General features: G+C 32.5%; 1 protein-coding gene across 3 annotated transcripts in view; it reads left to right on the top strand.

Annotated features, from left to right (window-relative positions):
• The window catches only part of KIF18A (kinesin family member 18A), a 78,191-nt gene that overhangs the window by 20,764 nt on the left and 44,799 nt on the right, over positions 1-12,628 (top strand). For all 3 annotated transcript variants that reach the window (XM_038569289.1, XM_038569291.1, XM_038569290.1), the window contains exons 7-11: positions 1,172-1,348; positions 2,729-2,803; positions 3,016-3,128; positions 6,306-6,468; positions 11,462-11,626. In XM_038569289.1, coding sequence (XP_038425217.1) covers positions 1,172-1,348; positions 2,729-2,803; positions 3,016-3,128; positions 6,306-6,468; positions 11,462-11,626 — 693 coding nt within the window. The remainder of the gene's footprint in view (positions 1-1,171; positions 1,349-2,728; positions 2,804-3,015; positions 3,129-6,305; positions 6,469-11,461; positions 11,627-12,628) is intronic.

Raw genomic sequence — 12,628 nt, 5'->3', positions numbered from 1 at the left:
CAGGGAGCCTGCTTCTTCCTCTTCCTCTGTCTCTGCCTCTTTCTGTGTCTTTCATGAATGAATAAGTAAAATCTTAAAAAAAAAAAAAAAAGATTTGAGAACTGTTTTTTTAAAAAAAGCAAGTTCCTGAAATCATACAAAGATTACAAAGCAAGATGTCTTTTATATTCTAAGTTACAAATCTCAAACATGTAAGCAGACAGCATGGGATAGATACTGGTTTCTAGACTTAAGCCATAGCAACTCAATTTTTAATAATTGACCCCTATTGAGTCATTTATGAGTCCATGTTTAATACATGTCTTGCAATGTAAAATTATGTCATGTTAACACCAGCAGTGCACATTCCACACTGTTTGGGAAACACTGCTGTGGTGGAGAGCACAGGACACCTAGGGCTGATTTCTATCTCTGAATTATCAACTGTGTGACCTGAAGCAAGTCATTTCACTTTTTGTTTAGCTTCCATTTTTCTCTTCTGTAATATGAAATATTTACACTGGATAGCATAAGGTTGCTTTTAGCTTAACATTCAAATGTTCTGTTTTTATGAAAGTTATGCTTTTTGGAAAATATATTTTTTACTTTAAAATCAGAACTGTATCTTTTAAGTAAATGAAAACCTAGAAATAATTAAGTTCTATTAGAACTACACATTGTCCTTTCAGATGAAGTCTCTGTAAGATTATAATTTTGATTTACTTTGTATCCATGTTAGCTAATTATTTAATGAGAGAAATTATTCTATGCCTTGCAGAATTCTTATTATTCCTATAGTATATTCGAATAGAGCATACATTACTTTTGTATTTTAATTTCCTTTTTAAAAAATAATGGAATTTTTTTATATGAACATTTTGTTTCTGATAAAATATGGAAAGATTTTGTTAAATATCCCCCACACAGTTTTCCCAGTTGTTAACATCTCATATTTATGTGGTATTACAACTCTTGAACTAATACTGGTTTTTTATTAACTAAATTTTATATTTATTTAGAGGGGAATATAATCTTTAAGTAGGATATTGTAAGATTCATTATCATTTCGATCACCAATTATACCATAAGTCTGGGCAAAGTTGGGCAGTGCTTAAATTCTTAGAGTGAAGTGATAGCAGGTTTGCATTTAAATGTGGAAAATGACATAAGAATTCTTTTTTTGTTCTTTCAGAGAAAGAATCAGCATATTCCTTACAGAAATAGTAAGCTCACTCGCTTGTTAAAGGATTCTCTTGGAGGAAACTGTCAAACTATAATGATAGCTGCTGTTAGTCCTTCCTCTATGTTCTACGATGACACATATAACACTCTTAAGTATGCTAATCGTGCAAAGGACATTAAATCTTCTGTAAGTCTGTTTAGTCTACCTTTGTTATAAGAGCATTGGTTGTATACTATTTTTATAACTCTAAAAAATTATTAATTAGAGTTGTATTTTTACTAATGAATTAGCAAACAGCGTTAGAAATATCTTTATCGGATTGGTTAATTGAACATTAACTTGGACAATTAAATCATTAAGCATCTTGATTACATATATAATAGTTACTATTATTTAGTCTTTTGCGAGGTAGGATGCTCTAATGCCTTTCTTCCTAACCTTTTTTATCTCCTGGCACATGATATTTTGATGGCACAATAGAGTAATTGGTCAGGGCTTTAACACATTCGTTACAGCCAAGCATGATGTTATTTGCTTTACCTTAGCACCAACTCTTTCTACCTGAAAACCTTAGACATGTTTGATAATCTCTCCAAGCTTCAGTCACTTCATCTGTAAAACAAATATATCTACCTCAGTTTATAAAGTAAATAGCCCTTTTAAAATAATTCATGATATTGATGTAACCAATATCTGTATAGCTCTAACAATCTAATAATGATTGGTTAAGTCAGTATTTTGGCCAGAAATTTGGGATCATTTAAAAAAATTTAAGTCAACCATGATGTACTTTTAAAATCACAGGATCTCTGGGTTGGAAGAAACCTAGAGTTTAAGTGGTATGATGACTTCTGCTGCTTACCCCTCTGCATGAAGATGAGCGGGTATGGTCTTTTTAGAGAAGTGTTCATATATTCTTTACATAATTAATTAGGAAAGGATATGCTCAATGGGTGTGCAGAACTTTTCACACATGTTTTTCATGTAATCCTTACAGCATCCCATTGACAAAGGCTCTATTTTACAGTTGAGGAATCCCATGCTCAGAATTTTAAGTACAATTCTAAATCAGTTAAGTGAGAAGTGGACAGTACCTCAAAATCAAGCATTTGAACTTCTGTTTGATGTTCTTTCCACTATTCCATAGCTGCCAAGGAGCCCATACAATTATAAAAAAGATAAAATGTAATAAGAACTCATTAAAAACTAGTTGAACTTAGAAATTGTTGAAACTTAAAATTATCTCTAAATTTCTTAGAAGTCTAAGGAAAAAGAAAGTGGGCAATTTTAATTATAATGTGAAGAATGCTTTGTAAGTTCTTAGACATACCTTGTCTCCGAGAGTAAGACTATTTCTTTATAATGTCATTTATTTTATAAATGTGCTCAGCATATCCTCCTGTCACAGGTTTTGAACATGAGTGTAATTGATCATGATTGTAATTGTCACAAATTCTGAATTCATGGAACAGAACTAATGAGGGCATAATGCCATTTTTCTCATGTATGGTTACGTGATTATTATCTTTATATATGTATGCAATCATAATTTCTATCTTTTAACAGTTGAAGAGCAATGTTCTTAACCTCAACAATCATATAACTCAGTATGTAAAGATCTGTAATGAGCAGAAGGAAGAGGTATGTCTACTTTTTACATTTTATGCTGATCTCCCTTAGTTTCTCATTTGGGAATATGCAAACCTAATTGCCAAAAAATTTGATGTATTTTCCTATTACAGTTGAAAATCTGGCATGTTCAGTTATTTTTCACAGCTAAAATTTTTCTGTGGCCATGTTTAATAGAGATAAATAATTTGTTTTGTATTTTAACTAGTGTTTCTCTTTACTAGATTTTAATGTTAAAAGAAAAACTAAAAGCCTATGAAGAACAGAAAGCTTTTACTGATGGCAATAACAAAGCAAAGATAATGATTTCAAACCCTCAGGAAAAAGAAATTGAAAGGTAAAAATGACATTAAGATCTCATTTTGAGGATTTTATGGTTTTTAAAATTTGGCCAGATATGTTATCATCATTTATTGTATGTCTTTATATATGTATTCTCAACTGAATTCAGGAAGCCACTGACTGCCCTTTATATTTTACGCACTTTGGAAATCAGATAATTTTAATTATGATTACATACTTGTGATTATACCAGGATTTAGATATAAGATGGAGAAGGTAAAGCTAATTACATCACTTATGAAATTAGTTTTTAGCAGTTTTCATATTTTTCTTCTCAAGTGTCCTATTCCATTCAGGCTGCTGTAACAAAATGCCAGACAGGTATCTTATAAGCTAAATGAACAAACAAAATTATATCTCCCAATTCTGGAGGCTAGAAGTCCCAAAGATCAGGGGACTGGCATAGTTGGGTGAGGGCATTCTTTCAAGCTGAAGATTTCACTTGAATCTTGAATTCAAGAATCCTTGAATCCTCACATGACCTCTGGAGGTAGATCTCTCCAGCTCCTCTTTTATAAGGTCACTAATCCCATCCACAAGGTCTCTGCCCTGGTGACCTGACTACCTCTCAAAGGCCTCACCTCATAATACCATCACTTTGGGTGTTAGGTTTCAACATAGGAATTTTGGGTAACAAGCATTCAGGCAGTCTCATCTGGCATAACATCATTATTTGTCTAGTTCATGTAAATTTTATCTACCCTTTCTTGACTATGTATAATTCTAATAATTCATGTACTTTGGTTAATTATTAGAGGGGGCATCTCTCAGTGATATAAATTAATACAGAATTTTGATAGATGCCCACTAGCTTTTCTAGCTGTTAATAATACAATAATCACAAGCTCTTTTCCCCTAAGCAGTTAATTTCAAAATTGTCCCAACGGGATACTAGTTCAAAAGCTGTGAATCTTGAGTAGTTCTAAGAAGGCAGTAAGAAATTCCTGGATCAAACAAATTTGGAAATTACTTCTTAAGGAATCTAGGTGATTTCCAAAGTATGTTAGTTTATTAAAGGCTCTGAGAGTTCTTGTGATAAAGGAATCTGCTCAAACTTTAATGAAGTTGAATGAAGTTAAACTTAATTGACATTCTTCAGAGCCAATGTTCTGTTACCACTAGTATAAGAAACTAACCACAACTAAAACCAGTGATTATTAACACTGTTTTGGAACTCTAGAGTTTATAGTGTTATCTTGCTATGCATAAGGAAGACTGGTCAATGGTGACTTTCAACCTAGTTTCGGATACACCTTTTTTAAAATTGAATTTGTATATTGAAGTTTACATATAATATCCTTGATTTAAAAAAAATTTTTTTCTGACTCAGTTGACAGTTGATATCAGTTACATAAAACTTATTTAATGCCATGAATTTGCAAAGTGTCTTTTTTAAAATAAACATTTTCATGTGATTTAATCAGATGAAGGGAAGAATATATGATATTTGCTGTATATCAAAGCTCTTTGGAAAGGTAATATTCAAGAAGAAATCATAAAAAGAAAGTATAGTTCTTTTACAGAGTAATTACAAAACTTCACTTATGACTATATCAAGAAAATTGTGTAGAATTTAATATTTGTCATGTATCACCTAAAATTATTGGCAAAGATTTTTATTACTAGTTAGTTGAATGTTTTAGATACTAATAACTACTAGAAAATAGTTACTATTCTCTTAGGACTCTTTTCTGTTTTAAAATAATATATTTTCTTTTCCTTTTTTTTTTTTTTTTTTTTTTAAGGAAATCTCTAGAAACCTCTGATACTATTTCCTTTTCTTCCATCCTAATCAGTAAACCCCACCAACTGAAATAAGCCTGGACCACAAAATTACAAAATTGACAAATATTTAACTATGTCCTTGGATAAAAATGTTTAAAAAAAAAAACAACAAACTAAGACATTATCTTTGAGAATAACCTAAAGATAACTTATCAATTCATTTACTGGCATTAGCGTGTTGTAATATAATACAATGAAATTGCAATGTCCGTACATACTTCCTATGAAATATTAATCAGTTTGACAAAACTGCAGTAAAGTCGATGTATTGTGGTTTATGGTTATTCCCAATAGAGTTTCATTAAGAACTACTGACGTAAATTGGCAGTGTTTTTACCACAGATCCTTACAAATATATCTAAAATTCTGACTGAAGAACATTTATTTTTAAATGCATATACTTTGTTACAGTTTTATTTTAAAGGCTTCACAGTTAATTTTTCTTTGAGAGCTCTGCCTGTGACTGTTTATACTGTTACTATAGCTCAAACTTGATCTGTGATTTAAAAACGTAACTATATTTTTACAAGACTAGAATTTGCTGTGAACAATGTTCTGCTGACTCTAGAGGATGGGGAATTGTAGGTTCCTTTTAGGCCTTGCATGGATGTTTTTTTGAGCTTGAGGTCTTTATGTATTTGGAGGAGATGTGAGTCAAATTCCCCAACTTCAATTCTCCAAATCTCCATTGCCCTTTGGAGGAAAGACACCAGAGTGGCTTTTCTAGGTTTACCACATTGCAAACTTGGTTGTTTTGGGTCCTGGCAATGTCAGCTGACTCTTAGCCAGGCTGTAGGGGGTACCTTACCTTATGGTGTGTTTTCCCTGTAACAAATTTTAAAACAAAAAACTGGCTATCTCACTTTCCCTAGGGGGCCATGGAGGCGCCATATGATTATGCCACCCACTGCTTGTTTCTTCACAGTTAGCCAACATCAAAACAACACACAGTACTGTGTTGCTTCTGGGGCCTTGTTAATTGGGATAGTACAGGTTCAAATTATCATCCTTTTCCTACAAACAAAATATTTTATTTTTGCTATGCAGCTGGATTACATAGACAAAATAGAGTATATGACTCTACATGTAATAGACAAAATATACTAGTTTATTTTGACTTACGTAATTATGATTTATATAGAGAAGCTTTATAATACCTATATTTTTTTTAGTAGTGTGATCTTGGAAGAGAAAAAAAATACAGTAAAAATAAAGTTAATATCCTTTTAAAACATATTTGTAATTTAGTAGGAAACAGCCACTCTAACCTATTTGCTGTTTGTCATCGAGTCTAATTCTATCAGTGATATATATTCTTTTGTTCATTTATTTCTTAAATTTATTTCACAAAATTAGTGAAATTCTATAATGTGTTTGTTTTTCATAGATTTCAAGAAATTCTGAACTGCTTGTTCCAGAATCGAGAAGAAATTAGACAAGAATATCTGAAGTTGGAAATGTTACTAAAAGAAAATGAACTTAAATCATTCTATCAACAACAGTGCCACAGGCAAATCGAAATGATGTGTTCTGAAGACAAAGTTGAAAAGGTATTTATATATAATTAAATTTTAGAAGTGTAAATACATAGGGACTTCTAATTCTTTTTTTTTTTTTTTTTTTTTTTTTAGGGACTTCTAATTCTATAAATATGATAGGTAATGTTATTTAATTAGCCATTCACTACAACTCCTAGAAATCCTGGAGAAAACGTATCAAACATTGTTTTAAATGCATAGTTGAGGGTGCAAGACAGAAAATTAAATTCCTAGGTGTCAGAAAAAAAAGGAAACCAAAAATACAAAATCCCCCTTGCAACTGTTGCTTCTTTTGCAACTGTTGCTTCTTTGAGGGATGACTGAATGCACTTAACATGAAGTTAACACACTCAGAGTTGGGTACCAAAGGTGGAGCAGTACACCCCAGATGCAGGCAGTAATTTACCACTTAGACTAATTGCAGATCTTTTTTCCAGGAAAGAATATTTTATCACTAACATTGTTAGAATTTCCATTGTGTGGTGTTTAAAAAGGCAGACCATCTTTTACTCAGTTTATTATTTTATGCAATAGTACACTGTGCTCCCCACCTCCACACACACTGACCTCTCCCAGTATCTTACCTTTGATGTACACTGCTTCTTAGGTAAGGGACCAAAGGGAGACAGGGAGTTAGAAATGGCAGGCCCCACATAAAGCTGGAAACCTCATAGGCCTTCACCCTTCATGCTGGTAGTACACTATGAAGAAATACTCCCAATCAGCACAGACAGATGAGGAACCATGCCTGGGGTCTCACTTAAAGACTAATAGGGCACCTGGGTGGCTGAGTTGGTTAAACATAGGGTTCTTGATCTCAGGGTTTTGAGTTAAAAAATTTTTTTTAATTAAAAAAGAAGATATTAAAGACTGTCTTTGTAGATATTCTTACCAATGATTTGAGGTTTGAATTTTTGTGATCCATGTGTTTTATTTAATAAATCCTTAAAGTGAGAAATTAACATGGAAAAATGGTATCAGAACAGTGATAATTTTGGGAGAACTGGGCAGATCAATACAGAATCAGTCTAGTAATACAGACCCTCAGGTAAAATCATTAATGAGAACTCACTATTCAAAATTACAGAGCACAGGGTGAAACACTCCACCATAATCAAGTCAGCAAATTTAGCAAGTAATAACAGAATTTCCAAAGATTCAAACACTAGAGCAATCTGATAAAAACTATAAAAAGACTAAAGATAAAGATGTCAAAGAAAGAATTAATGATAGAGGAATTAAAGATCGAAAGAACATCCATATACAAAAAGAAAACAAATGAAACATCCAGAAATTAAAGACTTACTCACTGAAATTCAGTTCGCTTTACAGGTACAATGCTAAGTAGTGTTTTAAATACTTTATGTGCATTTATTCAATTCTCAGAAAACCCTATGAGAGATGTAACATCATTATCCTCATAATGAAGATGAGGAAACTAGAGCACAGAGAAGCCATCCTGCTCAGGGTCACCTATAGGTTCAAAGGTCACCTATGAACTCATATGATTTGAACTCAGGCAAGCTAGTTCCAGAGCATGTTACCTCTATCCTTTATGGTGTATTGGATAAGCTGAAGAGCGTCCAATTCTGGGAACTGGAAGACCTGATGAAATCATATCAAATATAGGATAAAAAGATAGCAAATGTGAACAAGATGTTGTTGCATGAAGGATGGACTGAAAAGTCATGTATTCTTGTAGTAGTTATTCTGAAGGAGGTATATTAGTGCAAAAGGGGAAAGGATAATATGAAAAGTTTCAGGCTTAGAATTTTCTAGGAATAATAAAATGTCAGTGAGATATAAGTTCAAGAAGCAGGAGTTCAAAGCAGGATAGAAAATAATGTACACCTGGTTGTATACAACTCTAGATCACCAAAAAGCAGAAAAATTACATTTTAATAATTATTCCCCCTAGGTTGGGTGTTCATTGATGATAAGCTTAATTTCATTTTTATTTATTTTGTGAAATTAGTTGCATAGATAATACATAAGATACTTTTGCATATTACTCATTTAAAAGCTGTCTCTTATAAATAACTTTCTGGTCCTCTTAGACCACCACACCAAATGTATTTCTCCTTTTCCTACCTTCCCATAAGTAACAATTATATATAAAAATTTTACTTTTTTTTAAATGTCTGAAGGCCATCAAATTTTAAATAGTTCTTTAAAAACTAGCATTTCAGTTTTTTCTCAGCTTATGAAATTGGAGAGTATGATATGCTAAGAAACTAATCATAAAGTATTCATTAATATATCACTGATGCCAGTTTACCGTAGCTATTAAAACTATACCATCAAAATTAGTCATTTATTTCCTGAATATGCATTTATTTGCTTTATCTTATTGAAATGCCATTTTAAAAAACCACTGCAATAAGATTTGTCATACCAAAAATGTGAGTACTTACTAAGACATGAGGAGAATGAGTTTGGCTAGGTTTTTTGTTTGTTTGTTTTTTGTTTTTAATTTTTTTTTTCTGTTTTTATGTGTATTCTTCTGCTTAATACCCCTTTTTTCAACACACTTGCCTTTTAGGATTTCTTACTTTTGGTCATTTCAACCTATATATTCCACTTCTTATAGTTATTCTTATGAGACTAGGTAAGCAATGGAGATAAAAACCTCTTAGGTGTATCAGTTGTAATTATTGAAAAACATAGGAAGACATCTATAGAGACTGAGTTGTTTTTTGTTGTTGGCAGTTTTGGGGTTTTTTTACGTGCTAAAGTGTCAAACTATAGTTTTACTAAACTGCCTGCTAAGGCAAGGAATTTTATATCTGTCTTGGACCCTCTCCAAAAATTGTTTATTATCAGAAGTGCTAAAACAATCTTATAACATTGATTCAGCCATAAATGGTTCTAGAGTATAGACTCTGAGATTAGAATTAAAGTGAAGCTCTTGGGTGATTTTATGACCATAGATCACAGATCAGCTACAAATTATTTTTAGTGAAATAATGTATTTACTATGTTAGTGGTCCTTTTGCACAAAGCCATAGTTAACACCTAAATTTTAGAATTATTTGCCTGTTCTCAAGAAGTTTTGTTGTATTCTGGCGATTTTGTTAATAAAATACATAAAGCTCTTTTGAAACCTTAATGGGAAACATTTGCTTTAATGTCAGGGTTTAACATGCATCTTTTAGCATTTATTCCCGGACACTTACTTGTTATTTATTTCGGAACAATGATTCAGTAGGAGTACCCTGATAGAAAATGCCGCATAGAGAATAATCATAAGGAATACATTTGATAGACATCTATTTTTTTTTAAGATTTTATTTATTTTGAGAGAAAGAGAGTGTATGGGTGGGGGAGGAGGGAGAACAGGGAGAGAATCTCAAGGAGACTCTACCCTGAGTGCAGAGCTCACAACTGTGAAATCATAACCTAAGCCAAAATCAAGAGTTAGGCGCTTCACTGAGACACCCAGGCACCCATTGATGGACATTTAGAAGTAAAAACCCAAAAAGATACTTTTTGGAGTTTTCAGTTAAGAGGTTTTCAGTATTAAATATTGGCTGCCATGAAAGCCTCAGAGCATTTCCTGCCCTGGTTTCTAAGAGTTCCTACAACATTTATAAATGTTAAAGCAAAGTAAAGATAATTTGATTTAACTGTCTTCCTTCAGGCAGGTACAATACTTTTATGTTCATTTTCAGATAAGGTGACTAAAGTCCCACTGAAATTAACTTGCCTAATTTTTCATACCTGCTGAATAGCAGAGAAAGTCAAGAGGCTACATATACTACCTTTTGTTATAGTAATAGCTCTAAACTTTTCAGGTGTCAGGACCCCTTACCATTTAAAAATATATATATTTAGGACCTAAAAGAGCTTTTGTTCATATGAATTCCATCCACCAGTATTCCTATATTAAAAATTCAAATTGAGACTTTTAAAAATATATTTATGTATTAATTTTAAAGCCGTTAGCTCATTGCATGATAACATAAGTAACACTTTAATAAAAAATAATGATTAAATGATTATGTTTTCTAAAGCAAACAAAGAGGTAATGAGAAGAGTAACATTGTTTCATATTTTTGCAAGTTTCTTTAATGCCTGGTTTTTCCCAAAAATTCTGACACATGTTTTATAAAATATAGTAAGGAAGAAGAACTTATTTTTTAAAGAGAATAAGGTCTTTGACCAAGTTCATTGTAGTCCCTGCTCTTTTTTTTTCTCTCATATAGTTCCCTACTCCCAAAACCAACCACAGGTGCTTGGTCTAATCTATGGGGATCTATTATTCCAAGTCCAGCCATCATGTCTGATGATTTTTTAGTTCAGTATCTGTTTGCAAATAGCCCAGAGAGATCAAGCTGTTCTAGCTCACAGCTCCCATGATGGTATGCAAGACACTTGCGGTAAGGAACCAAAAGGCCAGATTCATGCCTACATAAAACACCAAAAATATTCAGACTACCCACTATGGATCCTGAACCAACCATCAGATAAGATCAGATATTTATGAGCTCTCTGATATAAGTGCTATTTTCTATTCCTTGCACCAGCCTGTATCTATAAAGATATTGTAAAAATCAGAGCAGAGTTATTTCTTCACAATTTTCAAGTTGGAGGAAAGGAAAGATCAGGACATGCATCTGCTTTGATTTTGAGTAAAGAAATCCTGGGAATTATCAGACCTCGTATGAACTTTTTAAATGCAGCATTTAAAGGAATGCATACACACACACACACACACACACACACACACACACACAAAGCTACAGTCTTCAATTTAGCTGTTGTAATTCTTAAAGCCATAAACTCTCAACATGTAATTTTATAAAAATGACTCACAGCTCAATTTCCTATTTTCCTGCAAGCAGGAGTATTGTGAACATTTCAAAGGGGAAAAAGCTTTAAATACAAAAGTATAGCCTAACTTAATAGACTACAGTGGCACCTTTATCAGAAAATCTACTACGTTAGTAACATCACATACATCAAATATTATAAAAATTAATCTATTAAATACATTATTTTTCAGGCCACTTGCAAACGAGATCATAGACTTGCAATGTTGAAAACTCGTCGCTTCTACCTAGAAAAGAAAAAGGAGGAGGAATTGAAGCAATTTGATGAGAATACTAACTGGCTTCATCGTGTAAAAACTGAAATGGAACTCCTAGGTCAAAATGGTCACATTCCAAAGGTATAAATGTTTTGTTTTATGTATTCAGCCCTTTAAGCCCATTGTCTTTGTCATTGAGTAAATATCTCTCTTTGGAAGACAACTACTGTTGCTTCTCTCTGTGTTTTAATTGACTCATTTTACCATTTGCCTTCACTCATTTTACCTTCTGCCTCGCTAATTACCCACTAAATTTGCCTTTTCTGTACTTTCAGAAGAGTAAAGTTCTTTTAAGCAAAGTTATTCTTAAGTGATTACATCCTTTTATAAGATAGCTCTTAAGTAATAAAACTGTGCTTGAAGATATTATCATGTAGGTAATTTCAGTTTGTTTTTGTACTTGAGGTTTTGTAGAAAAAAATAGTTTTAAACGTGGTCACCCTTACTTGTATCATAGCTAATGAAAGCTGATTTGAAAGCTGTATGTTTCCTGCAAAAACAAAACAAAACAAAAACAAAAAACAAAAAAAGAAATCTATATGTGTGTGTGCATATAGGTACTAAGTTGAAGACGTTCCACCTGGAATGACAAAAAATGATAAAGAATAGTGATGGGTAATGATGGTTAATTGCTGAATCAGATAAGAATTGTGTTCATCCATATGGTTACAGAAATCTAACTTTACTGCTTTCAGCATTTATTTATATTAGCATTTATATTTTGCTAATTTGTTCCCTTAACAATAAGTCTTGAGATTATGCAGTTTATTCCTAATATAGTCCCTCCAGAATGTCATCAGTGTCATCATTATACTTGTCATTTCATAGTTGCCATATCATTATTCCATCTTCAGTCTCAAGTTCACACTTAGGCCAGAAGAAGGAGAGAGAAAGAAAGTAGGGAGGTGTATCTGTCTTGGGAGAGTAAAAGCTTTAACAGAAATTCCTAGCAGACGTGTCTTATTGGCTAGAATTGTCACGTGGCTGTCCCTAGCTATAAGGGAATATGGAAAGGTGAATGTTTTTGCTGGACACATTATCACTCTGAACAAAATTAGGGTTCTCTTAATAAGAAAGAAAGGG

The sequence above is a fragment of the Canis lupus genome, chromosome 21 (genome assembly GCF_011100685.1).
Source record: "Canis lupus familiaris isolate Mischka breed German Shepherd chromosome 21, alternate assembly UU_Cfam_GSD_1.0, whole genome shotgun sequence".
Taxonomy (NCBI): domain Eukaryota; kingdom Metazoa; phylum Chordata; class Mammalia; order Carnivora; family Canidae; genus Canis; species Canis lupus.
Note: the sequence above shows the minus strand (reverse complement) of the source record. Positions and strands in the feature narration are given on the sequence as shown.